A 26,714-nucleotide genomic window follows, 5' to 3' on the forward strand; every position below is an offset into this window, starting at 1 on the left:
ATGGCCAATCAGTTCCAAAAGCCCACCCAGGAGGACCAGCGTCTGCAAACCATGACTGACTTTTATAATATTGATGGGTTCCCACGGACCATCGGGGCCATTGACTGTACCCATGTGGCACTACAGCCCTCCCATGACACTGAGCACCTGTTCCGGAATCGAAAAGGCTGGCATTCTATAAATGTGCAGGTGATTGTAGATGCCCATGGCCTCATCTGGCACGTTTGTGCTAAATTCCCTGGATCCTGCCATGACAGTTTTATTTTCCGGCAGACCAAAATCTGCAGAGATTTGGAGATGAACGTGTATGGAGACAGCTGGCTGATTGGTGAGTGACATTGGTGTCAGGTATGCCCCCCCCCATGATGCTGACATCACAAGGGGCACATGCATGACTAACATCCTCCTGTCTTTTGCCTTACAGGTGACTCTGGATATGCCCTGGGACCCCACCTGATGACCCCCTTCAGGAACCCCCAAACCCCAGGAGAGCAACGCTACAACCAGGCGCACATTCGCACCCGGGCAGTTGTTGAACGGAGATTTGGGCTTCTGAAGTCCCGCTTCAGATGCCTGGACAAGACTGGGGGTACATTGTTGTATTCCCCAGACTTTGTGTGCCAAATAATTGGGGCATGTTGTATACTCCACAACTTTGCCATGAGAAGGGGACTGCATATTGACTTATGTGCTGACCTGACCCCCCACCCAGGCAATCCCCCCCTAACCCACTCTACCCGGTCTGCTGAGGGCACAGCAGCCAGGAGGCGCCTTGCAGAAGGCATCTTTGCACAGTAAATGCACATAAATCATGTCACAATGAAATTTTTTGGATTCACCAAAAACGCACAGAAATCATGTCACAATGAAAATGTATGTTTGCACAGTAAATGCACATGAATAATGTCACAAAGAGAATGTATCTTTGATCAGTAAATGCACATTAATTATCTCACAATGAGAATGCATGAATGCACACCACTGTGGTCCCTAGCACAGACACATCACATGCACATCGAACTGAATTAGATCCAAGTACCCCCCCCCCTTTGGTACTTGGGAGCAGTAACGCCACGCCACGGCTCCAATTATGTCACTGTGCATTCATACACCATTCAGGAACCTGGGATGACTTCTCCCTGGTCCTGGGGATCCCTACTCCACCAAAACTGAGGGTGACACCCTTATTTCATCAGGAATGCCACCCCCCCACATTCACACATCATTCACACACATAAACCAAACCATAAGTACAGTATAATAAACAAAATCATAAAAAAAAAAAAAGTACCCCTGCAACTTAAGGACGTTGCCGAGTGCTCCTTCTGGGCTGCCCACGGGCACGGACACGGGCACAGGCACGGCCACGGCCACGGCCAACTGGAGGATCTTCACGGGGGGGGTGTGAGCAGGGGAGGGAGGATCTTCATGGGGGGAGGTGTGAGCAGGGGAAGGAGGATCTTCATGGGGGGAGGTGTGAGCAGGGGAAGGAGGATCTTCATGGGGGGAGGTGTGAGCAGGGGAAGGAGGATCTTCATGGGGGGGTGGGTGAGCAGGGGAAGAAGGAGCCTGCCCTGGTGTCTGTCCTTCTGCTGGCCTGCCCTGCAAGGCCACGGCTATTCTTGTCAGACAGCCAGTGATGGCAGCTGTATTAGCCTGGCCAGCCCGGGTATTGTCCTCCACAGCCCGGGTATTGTCCTTCACAGCCTGGGTGAGGGCAGTCACCTCCTGGCCCACGCCTGTTGTGGCGTTCTTCAGGTCCCACAAACAGGTGATGACCCCCACTGAGTTGGTGGCCACATCACCCAGTGACTCCCTCATTACATCCAGGCTGTGCTCCATCTTGTTTAAAGTTTTTTTGATCTCACCCAGACTGCGGGTCTGCCGGGCATTGTCCCTCAGCAGACTGACCGGCAGACGCTCAAACCCCCCCCTGGTCTCCTGGGTCGGCCTCCTGCTTGCCCCTGAGGCTTGTGGACTGGGAGGAGGGGGGAGAGTGACCCATGGGGTTTGCTGCATGTTGGGGGAGTAGTGGGAGGGGCCACCCCTGATGGTGGCCTGACTGGTGCCAGCCTCTGGGGTAGCCTCAGGGGAAGACTCAAAGGTCCTATCTTGGCCCAACATTATTTCCCGGCCAATCATAAAATGGTCATCCTCCTCCCCCTCATCCTCCTCCCCCTCATCCTCCTCCCACTGAACCTCCTCATGAGGGGAGGTGTGGACACTCCCCTCCCATGGGGAATCCTGCCCTTCTTGGGAGTCAACATCAGCCTGTCTTGGGGGTGGTGCAGCAGCCTGCCCTGATGGGCCAGCAACCTCCTGCCCTGATGGGGCTGCCACCTCCTGCCCTGATGGGGCTGCCACCTCCTGCCCTGATGGGGCTGCCACCTCCTGCCCTGATGACCCAGAAACCTCCTGGGCTGATGGGGCTGCAATCTCCTGGCCATCTGTGGAGGACACAAAACAATCACAGGTTGGTGGATCCACACACTTGGCACATCTTCCCTTCCCCCACCCACACATGCTAATCAACAGATAGAAAAACCAAAAACGTACCTGTCCTCACAGGAGCATCAGAGTCAAAGCCAGGCAGGCCCACCACCTGCTGTGGGTGGAAACACTGGGCCACTGCCCATTCCTCCTCAGTCATCCTGACTGGGCAGGGTCCCCCTCCTCCAGTGCCCCTCCTATGAGCATGCAGCGTTGCCAGCTTGTTCCGGGCCACGCTCTTTAAATCATTTATTTTCTTTTGTATGCCAGCGATGGTCCTGGTCTCCCCCCCCCCCCCCCCCCGCCGCATTGATCCGATCGGTGATATTTTTAAGGATCTCCTTCCTCCTGGCCGGGGTGGTTTTCTGGCTCTCAGGGCCATGGAGAAAACGACCATATTTTATGATGCCTTGAGCAAGAATTTGCTTCTCTCCCAGGGTAAAATTGAGCTTCCTGCGCTTGGTGGCCATCACAGACACCACCCAGCAACAAGAAACTCACCCCAAAAAAAAAGCAACAATACACACACAACACACAAACAAACAAACAAACAAACTCACTGCAAAAAAATATATAAACACAAGCAGACAGCTACTATAATTTAATAAACAAACAGGCAAAAAAGGGGAAAAAAAAAAAAACACTTATCAAAAACAAACACCAAATATACTCTACAACTCCGCAACAACTTTTCTCACAAACACAACTCACCAACAAACACTGACAAACGTTCTGAACAGAAGCAACTTGCTCAAGGAAGGGAACACAGGGAAATACTTTTGCAAGGGAAGTGTGTTTGACTGGGGCTATTTACACACAGGGCGATCCTCAAACTAAGTACGCTTGGCCTTTTACCTATCTCACTGATTGCGATAAGCTCAGTTCTGCACATGCCCAGTGAGAAGCAGATTCGTGCGCGCATGCGCAGTACAGGCGGCCCTTCATTTGCATTGGGTCACGGCTCATTACAATGAAGCACGCCCACTTCCTTCCCACTTGCAAAAACCCCGCCTTACGCCTCGGAATTTAAGTTAGGTAAGCGCAATTTTGTGCGCAAATGCGCTGTGGATACGGCACTTACGACACCAACTTAGGGCGCCGTAACTTAAATGACATAAGTTAGGTAAAACTAAATTTGCACAGCTTTTTGAGGATTTGGCCCAATGTGACTCCTGTGCTACCAGATTAATTAGAGTATAGTGAACAAAATGTGTAAAAAAATGTGACTGCGGCTAGCATCCAATTGTGTTCCCACAAATTGAAGTAGACAGAAAATAAACAGTGATGCTGCGCTGTTCCAAATTAACTTAATAAATTAAGCTCTAATATGAATATTTAGTAATAAAAATATTCAAGTACTAAACCAGAGTGATTGTGAATAAATATAGAGATCCAAACATCTGCAACCATTAGCTTCATATAAACAGTGCACCGATGCTTGGCACAGATACCGATAACAGTATCAGTATTGGTGCATCCCTACATGTGGGGAACACAGCAAACATGGGAAAGAAGGTTCTCTGGTCAGATGAGACCAAAATTTAACTTTTTGGCCTAAAAGCAAAACGATATGTGTGACGATAATCTAACACTGCACATCACCCTGAACACACCATCCCCACTGTGAAACATGGTGGTGGCAGCATCATGTGTGGGATGTCTTTCTTCATCAGGGACAAGGAACCTGGTCAGAGTTAATGGGAAGATGGATGGAGCCAATTACAAGACAATCTTAGAAGAAAACCTGTTAGTCTGCAAAAGACTTGAAACTGGGGCGGAGGTTCACCTTTCAGCAGGACAACAATCCTAAACCTACAACCAGAGCTACAATGGAATGGTTTGGATCAAAGCATATTTGTGTGTTAGAATGGCCCAGTCAAAGTCCAGACCTCAATTCAATTGAGAATCTGTGGCAAGACTTGAAAATTGCTGTTCACAGACACTCTCCATCCAATCTGACAGAGCTTGAGCTATTTTGCAAAGAAGAATGGGAAAAAAAAGCTGGTAGAGACATACCTGAAAAGACTTGCAGCTGTAATTGTATTAACTCAGCGGGGCTGAATACAAATGCACGCCACACTTTTCACAGATTTATTTGTAAAACAAAACTGAAAAACATTTTTCTTTTTCTTTCCACTTCACAATTATGTGCCACTTTGTGTTGGCCCATCACATAGAATTCCAAAAAAATACATTTATGTTTTTGGTTGCGACATGACAAAATGTGGAAAATTTTAGGGGGGTATGAATAGTTTTTCAAGGCACTGTAATTATGGGTACCATAGTTTTTCACCATTTTGTGGGCACACAGGTTTTTAGACTTGACATATTTGGTATCTATTTTACTGTAGATTACCTCATATTTTATTTTGTACAATAAGGGTAATAAATTGTGTTTGCAGGCACTAAAATTAATTTAAGTGTATTTTTCCTGAAAAATAAATGTGATAATTGGTTGTGCAATAATCGTGCAACATAAAACATTGCAACTACCCTTATTTTATTCTACAGGGCCTCTGTGTTCAGAAAATAAGCAATTTATTTTCAAAAATGTTGATTTTAAATAAAAAAATCATTGTTCCACAGGCAAGCGATTTCAGAGTGGCCTATGGTGTAAATGTATTGTCAATAACATTATTCAGTGCCACATCAATCATGAACACATTTTCTGCCACTTCAGCTCCCGATGCCCTCCATGCCGTAAACTGCATTTCTCTAGCTAGCAGCTGAATGTGAACAAAGGTCCAGGGCATCTTAGGTGACACCATTGACTAAACATGGTGATGACTACATATAGTCATGTCTATATTTAGCCAGTAATTTCACCAGTAACATCACCAGTGATTGGCAGGGATCAGGAAGGCCTGGTGAGGAATGTGCTGAATTTGTTGCAAATTCTTATATTTTTATGGGGATTATCTACTCAGGAGAGATACTAAGGATCCTTAATGTGGAGGAGACAGGAAGCCTTGCCGTTCACCACTGAGAGACCCCGGACGGGGGTAAATAGCCACAGGCTGTTGCGATCTCCTGACAAGAGATCAATATAGTCGGTAAGGAGATTTGATATAAGAGGTGAAGGAACTATTTCTTTGAACATCTTGTCACTTCTTCTTGGGTGCTTATGTGTGTGACCAATCTACAGAAGAATTGTTACCCGGATTGGGTCACTCACTGTTATTTCTATCATATACTGATCGCAGTGATTTGGACATCGGAAGGGGCTCATTCACTGATGATGTGTTCAGCTAATTTCGGACTTTATAGGATATTTCACAGACTTAATTATTTCATTTTATTTTATTTTCACTTCACTATTAATTAATTTTGTTTTTTAGCTTGTTTCACATATTTGCTTGTTGATTCATTAGTGCATTGCTGTGCAGCTATATTTTTTCTAACTGTTTCTATTGTGTGTATTTTGCATATTTAGTTGCAGCAGCGGTTGCACAATATTTATTTTGTTTTGTTTTGTTCAATTTCACATGCACTGAGGCAGCGCAGTATTTTCCCATATACATACATCACCAGTGATACCATGCCCCTTTGGCTACATTCACTTTTTTGCACCAGTACCTATTTATATTTACTGGGATATTTGCATTTTTTGCACACATTGGCACTTTCTGCACATATTAGCACTTTTGCACAGTGGGGGTAGTGTGGATTGTTCACGCTAAACAAGCTAAAAGAAGGTATACTGGGCCAGATTCACGTAGCCCGGCGCAGCGTAACGTAACCGATTTACGTTACACCGCCGCAAATTTTCTGTCTAAGTGCCCGATCCACAAAGCACTTACCTGGAAATTTGCGGCGGTGTATTGTAAATCCGTCCGGCGCAAGGCGGGCCAATTCAAATGGGGCGGGTACCATTTAAATTAGGCGCGCTCCCGCGCCGGACGTTCTGCGCATGCTCCCGACGCAAATTTTCCGACGTGCTTTGCGTGAAATTACGACGCGCCAACGTTTTGTGAATCGCGATGTGAAAAAAAGACTTGCGCCGGGAAAAAGAAAAATTTTTAAAAAAATTCAAAAGCGACGCGGGAAAGACGGGTATACTTTTACATGGTGGAGTAATTTTCCACTTTGTAAAAGGTGCCCTATCTTTGCGACGGAAAACTAACACTCGCGGCGACGTAACGACGGGAAAAAGCTTCGTGGATCGCCGTAACTCCTAATTTACATACCCGACGCTGGTTTAAGACGCGAACTCCCCCCAGCGGCGGCCGCGGTACTGCATCCTAAGATCCGACAGTGTAAAACTATTACACCTGTCGGATCTTAGGGATATCTATGCGTAACTGATTCTATGAATCAGTCGCATAGATAGAAACAGGGATACAACGGCGTATCAGGAGAAACGCTGTCGTATCCCTTTTGTGAATCTGGCCCAAAGTGCTTGAAAAATGCTGCTCTTCTAGTGCTTTAAGGATTCAACCCTTTGGGTTAATCCTAGTCAGGAACCACAACATGCAGCGGTGGAGGAGGCATTTTACACACCTCAAGTGTTGAATACCTGCAGAAGCCAGAGAGTATTGAAGCAATAGCAATTCAACAGAAAGATCATAATAAATAAGTATATATCCTTTTCTTTTCCAAATATGTCCTTTCAGGTTTGACCCTGTAGTGACCGTGAACTTTGAAAACACACACTACTATATATTAATTTAGTAAACAAAAATGAATCAGTTCTTACTGCCAAATATGGGAACAGCAGTGTTTTCTGCTCTGGAAACAGTCGAGGGCATCCCTGATGCAATCACTGCAATCCCATCAAAGAATGAAGAGTGTGGAGCAACTACAAAGATTGGAGATTCAGAGAAGCTTGCAGGCTTTCCAAAGATGCGAACATGAAATCCCATTGAGAAAAAAAGGAGACGTCCAAGGCAACTTAAAACATACTTTGATACATTTCTGCTTGAAACAATAGAAAAATATAATTAATCAGAATTTGTGATTAACAAACAATAACATTTATATAGGACAAATGTCAAATGACCTACATTCATACTTACATTTTATTTGCTATTTAGATGTCAGTGCTAAACTGAGAAATGGAATCCTATAGCAGTGATGGCGAACCTTGGCACCCCAGATGTTTTGGAACTACATTTCCCATGATGCTCCACTACACTGCAGAGTGCATTAGCATCATGGGAAATGTAGTTCCAAAACATCTGGGGTGCCAAGGTTCGCCATCACCGGCCTATAGCAATGTTTTTTTAAGCGGAAATATAAAAAGTCCCCAAACCCAAATTTGCTCGTTTAGGATTTTCTGTGAAACCTCTATTCCTGATTTTAGCAGTTCAGTTTCTTTGACAGTAGATGCAGAGAAAGAAAAGTATGGACAGCCGCACTCCAAAGTCTTAAAAAGACGTGCCCTTTATTGGGTAAAAGAAAAATGCACTACAGGAACCAGCATACAGTGGGAAAAACAGCTGACGCGTTTCGCATTGAGTCTCAATGCTTAGTCATAGCTTCCCACTTTTTAAGACTTTGGAGTGCGGCTGTCCATACTTTTCTTTCTCTGCATATCCTGTGCATTGCCAACACCCGCTGGTTCTTGAGTGGACAGTGATTACCTAGGTGTGCTCACCTAGAGCGGCAGTTTCCTTCCTGTTCGTTTCTTTTACGGTAGACTTTAAAGTTAATCGTCTCATAAAGTATTATAAGTATATAATATGAAAGAAAAAAAATCTAATGCATTTCCTCTAAAAGATTAGAAAAAAGGTGAACAATAAAGCAAAGCTGAGATTTTAGGATTTATTTACTTGAAGCGATTCTAAACCCTTAACTTTGCCCCACACCTCATCACAATTTCCCACTGCTATCAATCTGCCCTGTGAGGAGGGAAAGAGAGAAAAGAGCTGCTTCTCTCGTACACAGCACTGGATTGATATTGGGTAAGGATAAGGTGGGGCCTAAGGAGGGGGGGGGGGATTCTGGACACAGAAGGTTTTTACCTTAATGCAGAGAATGCATTAAGGGGAAAAAACTAAAACCTTAAGGCTTTACAACCACTTTAACCACTTCCCGCCCGGCCTATGGCCGATTTACGTCCGGGAAGTGGTTATGAAATCCTGACAGGACGTTCTAGAACGTCCTGCAGGATTTCATGCCGCGCGCGCCCGTGGGGGCGCGCATCGCGGCGATCGGTGATGCGGGGTGTCAGTCTGACACCCTGCATCTCCGATCTCGGTAAAGAGCCTCCGGCGGAGACTCTTTATCACGTGATCAGCCGTGTCCAACCACGGCTGATCACGATGTAAACAGGAAGAGCCGTTGATGGCTCTTCCTCACTCGCGTCTGAAAGACGCGAGTAGAGGATAGCCGATCGGCGGCTCTCCTGACAGGGGGGGGTTCGCGCTGATTGTTTATCAGCGCAGCCCCCCCTCGGATCGCCACACTGGACCACCAGGGAAGCCCACCCTGGAGAACCAGGGTGGGAAAAAAAAAAAAAAAAGCCAAAAAAAAAAAAGTCTAAAAAATAAATAAAAAAAAAAGCATAAAGAAAAAAGATGCCAGTCAGTGCCCACAAATGGGCACTGACTGGCAACAATCAGTGCTGCCACCCCAGTGTCCATCAGCGCCACCCCAGTGTCCATCAGCGCCACCCCAGTGTCCATCAGTGCCACCCCACAGTGCCCATCCATGCCCAGTGCCCACCTATCAGTGCCCATCTGTGCCACCCATAAGTATCCATCAGTGCCGCCCATGAGTGCCCATCTGTGCCGCCTATGAGTGCCCAGTGCCGCCCATGAGTGCCCATCAGTGCTGCCTATGTGTGCCCATCAGTGCCGCCTATGTGTGCCCATCAGTGCCGCCTATGTGTGCCCATCAGTGCTGCCTATGTGTGCCCATCAGTGCCGCCTATGTGTGCCCATCAGTGTCGCATACCAGCGCCGCCAATCAGTGCCACCTCATCTGTGCCCGTCAGTACTACCTCATTGATGTCCATCAGTGCCATCTCATCGGTGCCCATTAGTGCCGCCATATCAGTGCCCGTAATTGAAAGAGAAAACTTATTTACAAAAAAATTAACAGAAAAAAATAAAAACGTAATTTTTTTTCCAAATTTTCAGCCTTTTTTTAGTTGTTGCCAAAAAAATAAATCGCAGAGGTGATCAAATACCACCAAAAGAAAGCTCTATTTGTGGGGAAAAAAGGACGCCAATTTTGTTTGGGTACAGTGTAGCATGACCGCGCAATTGCCATTCAAAGTGCGACAGTGCTGAAAGCTGAAAATTGGCTTGGGCGGGAAGCTGCGTAAGTACCTGGTATGGAAGTGGTTAAGGTAAATAGGCTGTTTACTTTGCAAGGGAAGTTGCACTTTTCAATGTAATTATTTTAATGAAGGCAGGAGGTGAAAGGGGGGTTCTGCTGTTTGTTTGTTTTTTTGTATTCTCTGTTGCAAAGTTAACAGCCTATTTGCCTTTAGTAAATGAACCCCCATAAGTACATTTTTCATCTATAATTACAAAGGAATGGCCAAAAGAAGAAGTCTAAACAAAAGAAGAAATAGCAGTTGGCTCAGATGGCAACAGTTCCCATGCTCCAAATGTATCTTATTACAGGTATTGATAGGGTACTATGGCTTATTGTTTTACTTAGATTATCTTTAATAGCCTCTGTTCTAAAAGTCTGGTACGTTGTACCATTATTTAGAAATGGTAAAACATCAAATTAGAAAGCTACAGTTAGACCCCAAGTTTTCGTTTATCTAAATTATTTGAGGACATTTTGATGGATTGTATTGAAAAGAATAATTCAATAATAGACAATCTCTAGGATTTATGAACGATAGGTTGTTGAAAACTGAATGTTTAAAGGCTCTTGATGTCAAACGTTTTCTAAAGCATTTAACATGGTTCTTCATAGTAGGCCGATATCCCGAGGAAGGACCTAAGCTTGAATCTTTAATATGTTATTTAAGCCAATAAATAGTATCACTTCAACAATTGCAAACCTTCATCGTGAAAATGTATTAACTGCAGAAGAACGCCATGCTTGGTTGTCAATAGGACCTATTCCAAATGCATCAGACTTTGCAGAAGTGTCTTACAGGGTTAATTTGTTTAGTACAATTAGAATTTGCTAATTTTTGGTAGGTTTTCAAACATTCTGCCCCATATAGAAATCATGTGCACTTTGTAACAAAATAAGTGTCTTTCTGTGATATTGAAGTGTATTATTTTTGAGGGTTTTTTTTTTCTTTTTTTCCCCCCACTTCGTTATCCTTCCCCATATGTGTATCCTTTTTTTTAATTGTGTTTAATAATTACTGCCAAACGTAAGATGAATAAAATAAAGATGAAAACAATGTACTTCTTTTCTCTCCTTTAAATGTACCGTTTTGAACTATGTGTATTTGAATATATCCTTCCCCTTTATCTTTCCCTTTCCAACATGTCTCACCTTCCTCTAACCTAATCCCTCTCCCTCCAAAAAAAAGGGGGGAGGGGGAAGAGGGGAAGGGGGGAGAAGAAGGAAGGTAGGAGAGGCAAGTCGTTGGCCACCTTCCTAAATCATTCTAACATCTCACAATCTACTTGTATCTGACGAACCAAAAAATAAAATAAAACATACCATTTAAAAACAAAGCTGTAGTTTGCTCTCCATCTATATTTCTAGGCATCCGGTGTCACCTATGATAGTTCTCAAGGCATTTTAGTCTTTAACTTCCTATCCTTTTTATTCTCTATTTCTTGGGCATGTTTTTCCCAGATTTTTTTACATTTCTCCTGTTTGTTTTCTGATGTCATATATCCACCTTTCTGCCTCCATTATTATTTCCACTTCCCTTTTCCATTCTTTAAAATTTGCCCCTGTTAAAGGCTTACTTAGCCGAAACGCATCGGGTATTGCTATTGAGCACCCCACATTGCCATTTTTTGTACGTGATCACTTTTATCCATGTCATATTTTACCTATGACTTTTACAAATAAACCTTTTTGGTTTTAATTGACCTGCACTATTGGAGTTCCTTTTTCCATTTCATATTATCCATTCCATGGTTTCCTGAGAGCTTTAGCAACATCCTGTCCTGCACCTCCTGACTGATGGTCCAAGGATTGTATTCAAAGCTTGTGGTATTGATCCAACACACCATTCAAGCTCTGCTGGTTCCTGCTGTCCATGTCAATTTGGAGTTCCAGTCTCGCTTATGGTCCCATTCCGGTTTGAGTGGTCCCGGTTTCCAAAGACCACTATGTCTGGCTGACTCTTTGCTGTACAGTATTAGAGTCCAACCCATCCGGTAAGCGTATTTCATCCACTACCTACCTTGATGTGATTGTGATCCTCATAGAGTGCTACAGACAACTTGTATACTTGTTGCATCCCAATCATCGGATAGCAGCCCACCTGTTTTCCCTGCACCTATCACTCAATTGATGTCCATTCAACTTTGAGATATAGACTTTTTTCTTTGCATCAAGCACTGTTTGAGCTACTTATATATATGTTAGTGGTTCATGTATATGCACTCTTATACGAATATTGTCACCTCACATGGTACCACATATTCTGGAGTTTTTAGTTTTTAGCGCTACATTTTCTGTTTACTACTTTTCCATTCTTTAACTACTTGCCGACCAGCGGCCGTCGTTTTACGGCGGCAGGTCGGCTCCCCTGTGCGAGAGCCCGTAGTATAACGTCGGCTCTCTCGCAGGCCACTAGGGGCGCGCTCGCCCCCGACTCCCTTGCGCGTGCCCGGCTGGCGCGATCGCCCCCGGGCACATGCGATCGCTCGTTACACACAGCTCCCGGTCCTGTCAGGGGGGAAATGCTGATCTTCTGTTCATACAATGTATGAACGGAAGATCAGTGATTTCCACTAGTGAGGCCACCCCCCTACAGTTAGAACACACCCAGGGACATACTTAACCCCTTCCCCGCCCCCTAGTGTTAACCCCTTCACTGCCAGTGGCATTTTTATAGTAATCCAATGCATTTTATAGCACTGATCGCTATAAAAATACCAATGGTCCCAAAAATGTGTCAAAAGTGTTCGAAGTGTCCGCCATAATGTCGCAGTACCGAAAAAAATCGCTGATCGCCGCCATTACTAGTAAAAAAAAAATATTAATAAAAATGCCATAAAAATACCCCCTATTTTGTAAACGCTATAACTTTTGCGCAAACCAATCAATAAACGCTTATTGCGATTTTTTTAACGAAAAATATGTAGAAGAATACGTATCGGCCTAAACTGAGGAAAAAAATGTTTTTTTTATATATTTTTGGGGGATATTTACCACCAAAAGAAAGCTCTATTTGTGGGGAAAAAAGGACTCCAATTTTGTTTGGGAGCCACGTCGCACGACCGCGCAATTGTCAGTTAAAGCGACGCAGTGCCGAATTGCAAAAAGTGCTCTGGTCTTTGGGCAGCAATATGGTCCGGGGGTTAAGTGGTTAAGGGTGGGACATACTACCTGTTTCCAGTGCCTGGGTACTAACCTTTTGGCAGCATTAAGTAAGTGTGGTATGACACTGTTTTTATAGGCTTTTATGGATCCTGTGGTTCCGTGGAACAGGAAGTGCAATGGTGTAAACTCTATGGCCCGGATTCACATACAGCGGCGCATATTTATGCTGCCGTAGGGTATCTCCTTTACGCTACACCGACGCAGCACAGAGAGGCAAGCATGAAATTCAGCAAGCCAATGCTCCCAACGTTGCACCAGCGTGGCGTATATTTCGTAGGCGTAAGCCGGCGTAGGTGGAAGTGGGTGTGACCCCATGCAAATGATGCAGTGGTGCAGTGTTTTATGCCCAGCGTATCATGAACGGCGCATACGCCGTGACGCGGATGTATGGTCAGCACCCCTATGCGCATGCTCACAACTACGCCGGCGCAACTTCCTTAGATACGCCGGCCCACCGGCTTACGCCAAGCGCGTAAATACGCCCAGCCATACGCCCGTCCAGCGCAAAAGTACACCAGCTTTCTTGTCTTCCCCCTGGAGCACAGTACTTTTGCGGATCCATGTCTGATGCTGAGACTGACAGGGACAGGAGAAAAAAAAATTCTCTGCAGATGAGAGGGCTATCCTCACCTCAGCCATCTCTAAATTTGATGTGTACCTCCATGGCACACAGAGTGCCAGGACCAGCAGGGCGAGGAAGCAAGAGATCCTGGAGAAGATCACCCTGGAGGTCAATGCCCTTGGGCATGAATCCCGGACCTCTAAGGACATTGGCAAGAAAATTAATGACATGCGTTGGCGTGTCCGGGATAAACTGGCCAGCATCAGAAGGCACCTCAGGGGCACGGGGGGCAGACCAGCTTCCTCTGTGAAGTTGACATCCCAGGGGAACCCCATCCAGGGCTACCCCCTCCAGGGCTACCCTCTCCAGGGCTTTTCCGTCCAGACTGACTCACCCGGCTACTTCCCCAAGAAAGGCTCTGGCCAAGACTAGGGTTGTAGCTGGTTCCCTCCAAGAAAGGCTTGAGAGGGAGCAGGCAAGGCAGACGCGCCACATGGCCGATATTGCCGGTGACCTGCATAGAGTGGCTGACAGCCTGGCCTCTTTTTCTGGGTCCTCGGACATGCAGCAGTGCCTCAGCCAGCAGGCTGCCCATACCCAGGCCATAACGGACTGCCTGCCTGACATCAATGTCAACTGTGCAGCCATGGCCACAAGTCTCTGTGACCAGTCAGACCCTGGATGCCATGCATCAGCATATGTCAGCAGGGGCTCCCTCATCATCTGGGGACGTGCAGGCCACCCAGGTCCGGCCCACTGCAGCAATTGTGGAGCTGCAGGCCACATCATCTGGGATCCTGGCAGAGGTGAAGAGCCTGGGGGAGGCTGGGCAAACACTGCTGCCATCCAGGCAGAGGGTCGGCAGAACAGGCGCCTCCAGCGGCAGACCAACGCCTGCCAGCTGCGAATGCAGGCGGATACTAACACTGTTCTCACCCGCATTGCCGTTGCGTTGGAGGGCATGCAGGCTACATCTGCCATCAGAGCCAGGAGTGACAGACCAGGGGATGAACCTTCTCCTGATATCCCACCCCCCACCCGAGGCTCCCCCCAGACAATTGAGGAGCCGTACCCGTGGCACCAGGCCTGGCCCACGGGAGGGTAAATGACCGTTCTCTGTTTTTTTTTTTGCTCAGAGTATGAGCTTTAATTTTTGTTTTTGTTGGACGTGTACAGAAGTATGTGCCGTCCTCCTGTAAGGGCATGATCCCTATTTTATTTTTATTTTTTGTCACTGCACACGGTGAGGAGTGCAGAAGTGGTGCCCGGGCACCCGTTTGCAGGGGCAGGGTTTGCCCAGTGCTGCTACAGTGTGACTGGTGTGTGAGTGTGTGTATGTGTGTGACATTCCTGCCAGCAAGGTGTGTCACCTTGGATTGTCAGGGAGAGGTTATCCCCACGACCGTGTGAATGTGGTATGAATGGACAGCAACATCATTGGGGCCTTGGCGTGGCATTGCTGCTCCCAAGTCCCATGCAGTGGACTTGGGCTAAACCAATGTGAGGTGGATGTAGGGTGTGTGAGCTAGGGACCACAGTGGTGTGCATGCGTGCATTGTCCGTGTGCCATGATGAATGTGTGTGTTTAACGTGCAAAGATACGTTCCACGAGGCAACTCCTGACTGCTGTTCCTTCAGCAGACGGGGTAGCCTCGGGCAGGGGGGGACTGTGTGGTTCGGGGGTCAGGATTCGCTGGAATATGGAAATAGGCGTTTTGTAGATCTATGGATATCATCCAACAATTGCTGTTGAGGAAAGAATTTAACGACTTGAGGTCCAAAACTGGGCGCCACTTTCCACAGAAAGAGAAAAAGAGGGGAATACATACCCTTCCTCTCCTCTGACCTTAAAACCAGGGTCACGGCCCGCAATCTTAGCAACTCTGAAACGTAAAAATCTAGCAATGCCTGTTTCTCCAAAGACATATGGACCTTTGTTGACATAAATACATTTTTTGGAGGCGTCTTCTCATAGTGAAGGCAAAGTTCCCTGCGAACTACCTTCAGTACCCATGCATCCGTAATTCTTTTCCACCCAGACTTTGCCAAAGAAAGCCAGCCTTGCCCCAACAGGCAAATTCCCGTACAGGCCAACCTTCAGAAAGGCTTTACTGCCTTTTTGGAGGACTGGGAGGACTTGGGTTTTGCCTGGTCTGCAAAGGAACCTCAAGCACGCCATGGAAATCAATTTAACTCTTTACCCGAGCAGTAGGATCTAGCGTCCTTGACCTGATCGACTTTTCCCATTTGACCAAAAGGCCTGCATTTGACATCTCTGATCCTGGGAAAGAAGGCCAGATTTCCCTCCAGTCACCCAGAGGATCACATCTGCCAAAGTTTTACCAAACAGTGTCCCACCCGTGAATGGAATGAAACAAAGACCCGGAATGGAAGCCGAATTCGCAGACCAGTGCATAAGCTAGAGGGCCCGTCTGGCTGTGACCAAATGAGCCATAATGCGGGAAGTAAACTTGACAAAAGGTCTATAGCTGCCTCCGTCATTAACTCTGTGGATAACTTAAGCCTTTGGAGACTAGAAGATATAGATTACTCCTCAGGAAATGAGCTCAAGGCTGACTCTACATTAGAAGACCATACTTTTACCACTCTAGTGACTGAAGTCAGGGTTACTGCAGGCCACTCCTGCTGTGGTAAAAAAACCTTTCAGATCCGAAGCCGCTCTTCTCTCCATTGACTGCTTGAAGGATACTATCTCCTCTAGTGGGAGAGTAATAGCAAGGCGCTACAGAGAGGCATCAACCATTGGAGGCGAGTCCCAGGTTTCCGAATCCTCTGAACGGTGAGGATATAGCTTATTTATCCTATTTTGAACTGCTGACCTCCTGTCTGGCTTAGCCCTTTCCTCTTCCATCAGCTCCTTTATTTCAGCCATAAATAGAAATTTGGGAAGTTCCCTTTTTAGATTTGGATAATATTTTCTATGCTCTTGTGGAGCAGAACATATCTTCCTCCCATTCAATAGCCTGCTTGACAGCTGAAATACAAGATGGAACGGAAGAAGAACCCCTGGTCTCTGACTGGTGGATGACACTACTGGGCGATGTCTGGAAGATGGACTGGCCAATTCAGATGACGATCTTCATCGTCCATGATGGTGCTTGAATTTCGGCTTTGAATGAGAAGAACGTGGAGATAGGGAAACAACGCTCACTGGATGAAGAAATCACTTTTGCGACCTCTGTGTGAACTGCCTCACCCACTGTAATGTAAGGAACGATTGTTAATCCATACCCAAACACGGGCGTATGCCACTGGATCCACGGGGAGGTCCATACCTTTCAGTAGCCTTCAGTGCCTCATCTTTAGGAGCAGGTAAACTTTTTTGGGCTAGGGTGAAGAAGGAAAAAATATACTACACAATCCAGGAAGTAAGAGGAAGCATAAAGACAACAAAAGGACAAAAAGGATAAAAATACAAAAACAGCAGTTCAGGCAGCAAACCCATCCAAGAGAGCCACAAGCAAGGCTGCAGGTGATACTAGGAAAAACAGTGCAAGGACAATAAGGCTGTACTGTCCACAGCAGACAGCGTATCCAAATTCAGATCATTAGTACTGTAAGGGGTTAGCTCGGTAGCGGGGTGTGTGACCCCCTGGATGGGTTCACTACACACTGAATTTATACAGACAGGCAGTCGAAGACGGTTGAAAATAAAGATTTTGGTTTATTCTTCCATCTTTTTTTTTTTTTTTTTTCTAGTGTATTTTGTGCGTGTACTTGAGACAGGAGCCGGACTGCAGGATTTGGGAGTAGGCAGGCCTCCCCAGAGGCAATCTTTCTCCATGCCCCGGGTGGCAATGGCGGGTGCGTGAGGGGGTCCTCCCACACAGCCCGCCCTACCTGCTCTGCTTTGAAGCCCAACGGGGCAAAGGGACTCCCTATAAGGGAGTGAGAGGATCTAGCCCGCTCAACCAGCCCCCTTAGTCCTTTGCCTCTCTTTTTAAAGACCGCATGGTCAAAGTGCGTGCATGTTAACCCAATTTCGAGTGCGTGTAAGTGTGGTGGTGGTTTTTGTGGGAGGGGGGTGGGCGTGCTAAGCGCAGGCTTACCTCGCATAGCACACCCACCGGGAGCCGGGCTGAGACCACCAAACTCAATTCACATGTAGCCGAGACCTTATTCTTCCATCTTGATGGAAACAAGTGCAAGCATCCAAATAGCATAAACAAAATCAAACATAAAATAAACCCTGGCCACTTTGGGCATCTACCATCCACACAGGAACCTATCTATGGAGTCTGGCACAGCCTAGTGCTGGGCAGACACTGCTGGTCATACAGCAGAAAAACAATAGTCTCTTTTTGTTTATCACACAGAAAAATCAATCTTCACCTCACCTCCTCAGAAGACTTTCAGCTACTGCTCTCCTTCACTCAGAAAGCCTCAGGATGCAGCAAATCAGTGGTAATCCTCTGGATAGATGCCTTAATTGCTTCATTTTGAACAGCTGAAGTTTTCCAACACCCTTAGACCTTTTCTGGCTACTTCTGCAGCCAACGCCTAATAACAATTGGTGTATTGTCTAAACAAGGCGGAAGTGTATCTCCCATCTGTGACAACACCCACAGATTTACCTGACTTCCTGCCACAGTACATAGAACATACAGAGTACACAGCACCTATAGCACACAGACTATAAGCACATAGAGCACACCAGCTTAGAGAGAGTATCTACCTTCTCTAACAAGGTACATAAGGCATATAAGACAAGCACAAGTATGCCTTACCAGCATGGATAGCAGAAGATCCAGGGCAACAGCAGAGGAGAGTGAGCAGGAGGATATTTTAAAGGAAGCACCCTCCTCTCCTCCAATGAGCACCCAGCAACTTTCAGCCAATTCAGGAACAGGAAAAACTGCCAATCACGAAGCGGACAATGACGCCATTGCACCAGCAAAGGCTTCAGGGACCCGAAAGGAGGAGAAGGAGAACACTAAATACAATGCTAACTGACCAATGACTGAGCATTTCAGATGTCGACAAACCATCATGGAACACACACCCCGTCGACATGACACATGCGGACTGGGCAGACAATGAATGATAATAGCCCAGAATGACACCGGCACAAGCCATGCCCTGACATCAGGAGTGTCCAATTTCAGGAGGGCTTTACCCCCCAACAAGGAGGACCTTCTACCACAGGACCAAATGGCAGGAACACTTAAGCTGAAACCACAGAATTGTCTGGAGCGAGGACAGAAAAATAACACCTCTACTAGGTACTGACCGCCTTTTATTCTATTCAGGAATGTCCTATGGTGGGCAATGGGGTGGAGTGGACCCACAGTCAGTTGGCATGGGGCAGAGCCAGGAAATATATATTCTAGAGTTCTCCTACTTTCTCCTCCAAAGAGGTCTGGTTTATCCTAAAGATCTACAGGGCACATCAGTTAACCAAAAGTGATCAGCCCTTTACTTTAAAACATACGCATGAACAAAACAATGAAGTGTAACACATATACATATACCAGACAAACTCATACTGGAGCGCAGTGTGTGGTAACAAGAGCGGTGTTCACTTGCAGTGGACGTGAGTAACACAAGCATAGGAACCCCACTGTGAGCTTGGGACTAAGCCCATGTGTGCTTTATAGGTTTTATAACTTAATTTTAATTGAATTGATGCTGTGATATATAAGTGGATTGACACAGCTTGTGGAATGAAGACTTTAAAAACGGTATTATCTAGTCTTTTTTGTGTGCCCTAACATTTGGTGGATATTAGGAACACAACACGCTGATCAAGCTGCAGTTCCCTGGAGTTGGAGATAATTGGATGGAGTGGATGTTCAGAGCCTAATAAACTCTACCTTCTGGTGAGTAGATACCCAAAAGGGGAGTTTGACACGGGAGACGTTGGAAGGGTGTTGTGTGCACGTTTGATGTCACCAGCTGCGGACAGCTCACTACTTTCTTAGGAACACCTCTCTCACACTCAGACACAACCCACACAAAACACTCTCCCCGCCCATGTAGTCCTCTGTACAATGCGCAAAAAAGGCAGTAAACTTTCAGGAAGTGTGTTGATGTCCTCGATAACCACCAGCAGATGGCATTGCTCTATTGCCGTTGGGCACTTGACCCAGGTCAGCATCACTGTCCACAATGGATTGATGTTCTGATTGAAAATAAGGCAATTAGGCAGTGTAATCTTCCAATCACCAGGAGGTCTGAGCTCATGCTCTCTTATTCCCATATCCTACCACCAGGGAGTATGTGTGATTCCTCTCCCAGATGAAACCCTAATATGTACCCTTCTGCTATACACACCTTGCTGGGTAATCTTGCTCTGCTGGTATTCCAGGCTACCCCCAGACATATCCAAATGGCTTCAGTAGAACCAGGTCTCAACAGTCCAAAAATATCTGATATTAAAAACATGTTGCCTTCCAACACTTAACCTTGTTTCCACATGGTATGGCTTTTTCAACGCTTTCTTCCATGGAGACTACTTCTGGCCAGACATTACTGGAGAGTAGATGGGTGTGCCTGGGTCCACTGGTTTCTGGCAGTTTTGTGCCAATGTCACAGTTGGATATCTTCCAATGTTCAAGAGAAGTAAGCATATTGTGTCTGTCTTTCCAATGTTTAAGAGAAATAAGCATTATGTGTCAATCTTTCATTTACTGCATTCAAGTGGTTCTGAAGGCTAAGAGTTTTTTACTGTAATACATTCTGTTCAATAAGGTAAAAAACCTTCTGAAAGCAGATCCCCCTCAGCACCTCTTATGCTTATGAAAAATAAAAATAAATAAGAAAGTAGGTATGGACTCAAGACCAAACCATCATGAACTGGGTCTCTATAAAAACGTATCCTAAAAATCTAGACCAATGCATCAGAGATAACAACTTTATTGTACACGTAACACAGACAATTATAAAATCAATCATAGACCCTAAACCACCTTGTCAATATTGCACAATTATTTCATATTCTCGTTTAACCTTGAAATTGTAAATTGTGCACAGATGGATACCAGATACTGTAATATTGGCCTTGAGCAGAAGGGATGTGTAGAACGTCCCTTAATATGATTTTTCAGGAAAACCCGGCATGATAATATATATTCCACTTGTATCAGTAGCTGGAAATGAATAATCCCTCCAATAGAGTGTTATACCTGATGCATAATCAAGTGTGTATTCCAACTAGGCAACAAGATAGGAGACTAGAACATACATTCAGGGTACAGGCAGAAATTGCTGAAAAGTCCATAGAACTTTTTCTCAAATCGCCTTTCAGCACAGCCTTGAAGAGAGCGGAACTCCGCCTGTTTTCCAGGAAACACGTGCAGCTTTAAAATCCCTCCTCTTCCACCAAGGCTTCAGCTATTGTGTTTCATCTGCCATAGTGGAAGCTCTGCTGGAACCAGGGGGAGCTGCGTTCTCTCCAAGGTAGAGGGGTTTTAGGCTCACCTCAATATTTTTTTTCTGTCTCCTCAGCCCCCCCAGTATGGACAAGGGTGATCTGGAGCTCCCAGCCTCTTCAGCTCAGTCAAGCAATGGCTCTCAGGAGACTAGCGTCATTGTGCCTGGGATCCACGCTATGGCTCAGGGGGGCATCTACAGTGTAGTTTTTCCCCATATGTCAGTCCCGGATCCCGGCTGGTGGGTGACGCGGCTTCCTGTAGGGGTGGGGCAAAGTTGGTTCCAGTTGCCTGGAACCACAGAGGTCAGGGGGTGGGTCCTTTCGGCTGGTGTTTTGGGTTACGGCGCTCATGGGCAATGCTGGGACCATCTGATTCAAAGCCAGGCAGCTTCTGTAAGTTCCCTGCTGAGCTCTCTGCAGAAATGGATGAGAGACTGACAACCCAGGTGGAAGCAGGCCCCCTTAAGCACCGGCCAGGCCCAGATAAGAGGGGTACAGTGGTGCCCCCATATTTTCCTTATGGGCTGTGTGGTTAAATGTTTACCTCCCTGTAACAGGGAGCATGCGGCTGCAGAATCAGAGGTGACTCGGACCTTGCATCCTGGACAGTAGTTTTTTTCCTTGCTGGGGAGACCTTTTGGGGCACAATTTATCTTTTTGTTGGTGGAGGTTTGTCTCACAAAACTGTGATAGCTACAAGAGTAATGGATGCTTGGCTGAACCCTGTTTCTATTCCTTTTAGGTTAAAGCGTCAGCAAAAGCTAAATCAAGCAAAAGCTTGCAAGAATCCTCTCAGATTTGTGGCAAAAACCCATGTGCAGAACCTGTGTTGCAGAGCTTGTTGAAGAGGAGACATCCCAAGAATGCACAGATTTGTTTTCCTCTGTGTGGGAGCTTACAAAATTCTTTAAGCTTGGTCAGATCTCTGCTGGTCAAAAGCCTGGCAAGCCAAGCAGGACCCAAGCAGCCTCCTTCCACCCTTCGACCATCCACCTCTAGAGCAGTAGTCAGTACTGACTCAGGGGATGAGGGGACAAATACTCTTCCTTCCCTCAAGGATTCGGATGAGGAGGAAGAGGATAGCTGGGCGTCCAGGTACAAGCTATCACTGGAGGAGGTAGATGACCTATTAAAAGCGATCTACATGACTCTAGAAATCCAGGAGGAAAGGGTAGAACTGTCAGTACATGACAAGATGTACCAAGGCTTGGATGAAACCAAACCAGTGTTTCCGGTCCACAGGGTCTTCTTGGATGCAATTAAGAAAGAGTGGAAGGACCCAGAGAGAGGTCCTTTCTTTTCCGAAACCCTCAGGAGAAGGGTCCCCTTTGAGGAAAAGGAGACTGAGATCTGGAACAAGAAGCCCAGGGTTGACACAGTATTCTCACTAGTATCCCATTGCACGGAACTTGCATTCAAAGATATGGGGGTACTAAAGGACGCAATGGATAAGAGGGCGGATTCCCTTTTGAAAAAGCATGGAATTCCACCTCCTGCAGCCTCAAGCCTGTGATGGCTTCCACGGTAGTAGCCAGGAACCTGGAGTCATGTGGAGGCAGGTACATTGCGAAAAGTGTCTCTGAAATCTTTTTCACTGATGCTTAAAGCAGTAAAATACATGTCTGATGCCTCAGCAAAATCAGTGAAGATGTCGGCAAGCCCTGGTGAACTCAGCTAGATGTGTTATCTGGCTGAAAACTTGGACTGGAGATACGGCATCCAAGATAAAGTTGTGCAGCCTACCTTTTTAAGGTGACTTTCTCTTTGGTCCAGATCTCGAGACGGTTCTTGACAGGACAGGTGACAAGAAGGTGTTTCCTTCCAAAAGGAAGCAGCCACTCAAAAAAAAAAAAAAAAAAATATATATATATATATATATATATATATATATATAGATACAGATATATATATTGTGCTGTACAACAGCTCCACAAGAATAGAGACCAGGAGCAGAAAAACCGTTGGGCCTCCCAGAGGGGCAAGGGGAGAGGAACTCTTCAGAGCCCCCGACCAGCCTCCCAAAAATAAATGACAGTCTCATTCTAGTAAGGGGTGGGGGGTTTCTTCTTTCCACCCACAGGGGGGGGAAAGGTGACCACAAGTCTGTTCGTGAACAGCATCATCACACAAGCAGATACTATATCACCAGTCTTCCAAAAGACAAGGAAAAGGCTTCCGCAATGACCAACCTTCTCCAGGATCTTATACAATAGGAAGTTATTATCCAAGTCCCAAAACATCAGGAAGGTCAGGGTTTATATTCACACTACTGAATCGGAAAAGTCGGTCCATTACAAACAATTTCCGGATTGTCCGGATGGACAATTTCCGGACCTTCCGAGTCTGCTCTCACCCAGGGACCAGACAGACAGGCAGCTACACAGCACAGCAGGCAGGCAGGCTCCTACAACCCTTGCTGCACGAGTCAACTGCAGCTCATAGGACCAGATTTTTCCTCCCCTTGGGCCCCCTCTTCTCAGGTAAGACCCTGTCTCTCAGGGCCATCCACCCCCCTGGAATCGCTGATGGCCGTCCTTTTCAGGACAGCCATCACATCAGCCTAAATACTGCGGCTCTCCCCCTCTCCTGTACACCGCATCATCCCCCACACTGCCACCCACAACTGAGGCACCCCCCCGCTATCCCGTCGCCACCTCCCGGGCTTGAGGTAGCGATTTTTTGGCGATTTTCGGCGCTTTTCCGCATCAGCCTAGGCCATATTCACGGCCGCCGCATTCAGGAAAGACCGCGGCTTCAGCCGCGGCCTAGCGGCACGCCGCACATATGCGACGAGCCAGAACCGCAGGGGAACACGTGGGGTGCACGGTGGGCCGATGAGAGACAGCAATAATACAGTTCATCGGTTTACTCACGGTTAGCAGAAAGCCTCCCTGGGCCGGTCGCACAGTGAAAGGGAAGACAGCACGACATCCTCCGGGGCACGCTCTGTGATAGGGAAACGCCAGCCAAGATGGTGGTTGAGGTGCCCGTGATGACAGGGGTGTTTAGAGTGCTTGTGGCGGCTGAGTCCCTTGATGGTATTTGTCGTGACGCCAGTACCGTTAATGGTGGTACAACCAGTTGTAGTAACAATGTTGAAGAATGAGGTAGACAGTGGTAAGATACAACTCACACTTTTACTGTGGCTGGTTTTGGTTGCAGTACAAACATTCAGTTAGAATACAGTCTCTGGGTAAATAGAGGAGTTCTGCTGATCCACTGCTAATAGGCTTTAGTAGGCCTGGACTCAGGCTGTGGTTCAGTATAATGCTTACTTGTTCCTGGTCTCTTTTGAATCCAGTGACATGGGTGAGGTTGCCGGTGGCTAAGAAATCCTTCACCTTTATACTCAAAGGTCTTTGCTGCCGCTTGATGGCTGTTACCCTTTGATTTGAGCAGTTCCAATTTGTCCCTTCTCTGGACTGACCTTCTCTCTCACCTTCACATTCTGCTTTTCTCTCTGCACACTGCTTCCTGTACGGAATAACTGACCACAGATAACCTGAGCTGGGATAGATATCCCAGAGTGGTGCTATCCCCATCTTGTGGTGGGAAGTATGAAGCACACTTGACCAGCCTATGAACAGGGATACCACAGGTATAGTAATGCAAAATTACATGCAATATAGCAATGACAAAGAAGTAATACTTTTGCAGTTCCCACATGTCCTGAGTGGGACGCTGCACATACGCCCAGAAACAGCCCTCAAATCATACAGAATTGCTAAGAATATCCCCCTACCCCTGGAGGACCCTATCCTCCCCCGGATTAACAACCCAAGTTTAACACGGCCAGAAAACCCACCCAGCTGACAGCCCCCAAAACCTGAGGCCTGTGTCTCGGTCGGCGGCCATCTTGGTACACCCCAGCAACAGTGACACCTCTCACCCCCTCTTCCTCCTTCAAAAACCAATAGCACTTGATCCAGGGTTTTGTCCGATCGCCTCTCAGGGATCAGGAAGGAATTGTTTTCCCTGCCGCAGCACATTGGCTCAGCACGGTCAGTTTTTTTTTTGCCTTCCTCTGGACCAAGCCGAGAGAGAGGATCCAGTGAATCTTCCCTCCATCGCAATTTAAACACCGTTACCCCCCCCCCCCCGGTGACTGGCGACTATGGCCAATCGGCGATACTCTGCAGAAACTATTAGGGGTCTGAGACGATTCGCCACAGCATTATCAGCCGTCACCAAAAAGGCCCTAAAAATAGAGCAACTTTTGAGAATCGATCGACGATCGACCATCAAAAATTTCAGCCATTCACCTCAGCTTAAGCACATATCATGTGCTTTGATTAACACAAGATCGGCAGTAAAACACTGATTAGAAATCCATGATTTCATACTACAATACGATCTAGACTGCCTCTTTATTACAGAAAGTTGGCTCTCAGACGACTGCAACACCATTCTCGGAGAATTGGTGCCAGAAAACGATCGTATTATAACGGAAAACAGAATAGGGCAAAGAGGCGGAGGCCTGGCGGTGATCCACAAGATTCACCTTGCAATCACTAAGCCAGTCCTTCAAAATCCTCTTCCATTCATGGAAACCCTTACTCTTCAACTGCAAACAAACCCCCAGGAGACTGTCCACATTCTTCTCTGCTATGGGCCACCCGGGCCAAAATCGCAGATGATACCATCATTGACGGAGTTTATCTCGGGGACTTCAACCTCTGGGCCAACTCATCACAGGATCCTGTTGCCGATGCCTGTATTGATCACCTGGAAGGATTAGGGCTACAGCAACTTACATGCGGGCCAACACATACTTCAGGTCACACGCTCGACCTAATTTTCAGACACAATCTGAAAAAAAGGATTCTGGAAAATGAACCATTGCCATGGACAGATCACCATGCAATCAAATTCATAATTTCCAAAACTCCCCCATTGATAAAAGCACCCAAGCCGGTGACAATACACTGGACTAGATCTCAGAAGAAGCTTCAAATCTACCTTGGGAAATAAAATCAAAACAATCCATCCACATCAAACAGCCTCAGATACACTGGATGCCATAAATGCAGCCCTACTACAGTCAACTGACTTAGTAGCACCGAAACGCAAAGCCCGCACCCAGAAAAAAAAGTCCGGCTGGTTCAACAACCAGCTGTCGCTACTGAAGCAAGAGCGCAGAAGGGCGGAATCCGCCTGGAAAAGAAGCGCTTCAGAGGAAAACCTCATCATCTACAAGGCAATAACAAGAAAATATCATAAACAAATCTTCAAAGCCAAGAAACATCATTTTTCTATGGCTATTAACACCGCCCTAAACCGCCCCCGCGAACTCTTCAAGATGGTCACCCAGACCATGAATCCAGGATGTCTTGAAGCCCCCAATTCAGATACCCAAGAATTTTGCAATGAATTATCAGATTTCTTCATCAACAAAATTGAGAGAATCCGGGAAAGCATTCTGCAAAACAATACCCCCCTCAACCCCCCCTCAATCAACCACATAACACCCAGAGAAACTTTCTACAATCAACAAAGTTTACTCTGGAACCCATCTCCATCGATGCCACAAAAAATATCATCGGTACTTTGCGAAACAGCACAGCGCCCAATGATATTATCCCCACTAAACTGCTGAAGGAATGTGCCGACATCCTGGCACCACCTATCACGCAGCTTATAAACCAGTCATTTAAGGAAGGCATAGTGCCCTCCCTGCTGAAAGAGGGCACAATCCATCCCATCTTGAAAAAACCTACCCTGGACCCCAAGGACCCAACTCACCGCCGCTCCATAACAGGCCTAAACGTTCTCTCCAAGGTAATTGAGAAAGTAGTGGTACAGCAGCTGCAACAGCATCTGGATACCCATAATCTACTTGAT

At 46.5% G+C, this 26,714-nt stretch overlaps 1 protein-coding gene across 2 annotated transcripts in view; it reads right to left on the reverse strand.

Moving 5' to 3' along the window:
- Positions 1–26,714, reverse strand: part of LPCAT2 (lysophosphatidylcholine acyltransferase 2) — a 660,866-nt gene that overhangs the window by 447,905 nt on the left and 186,247 nt on the right. For both annotated transcript variants that reach the window (XM_040328743.1, XM_040328745.1), the window contains exon 4: positions 7,187–7,404. In XM_040328743.1, coding sequence (XP_040184677.1) covers positions 7,187–7,404 — 218 coding nt within the window. The remainder of the gene's footprint in view (positions 1–7,186; positions 7,405–26,714) is intronic.

The sequence above is a fragment of the Rana temporaria genome, chromosome 11, assembly GCF_905171775.1.
Source record: "Rana temporaria chromosome 11, aRanTem1.1, whole genome shotgun sequence".
NCBI classification, from domain to species: Eukaryota; Metazoa; Chordata; class Amphibia; order Anura; family Ranidae; genus Rana; species Rana temporaria.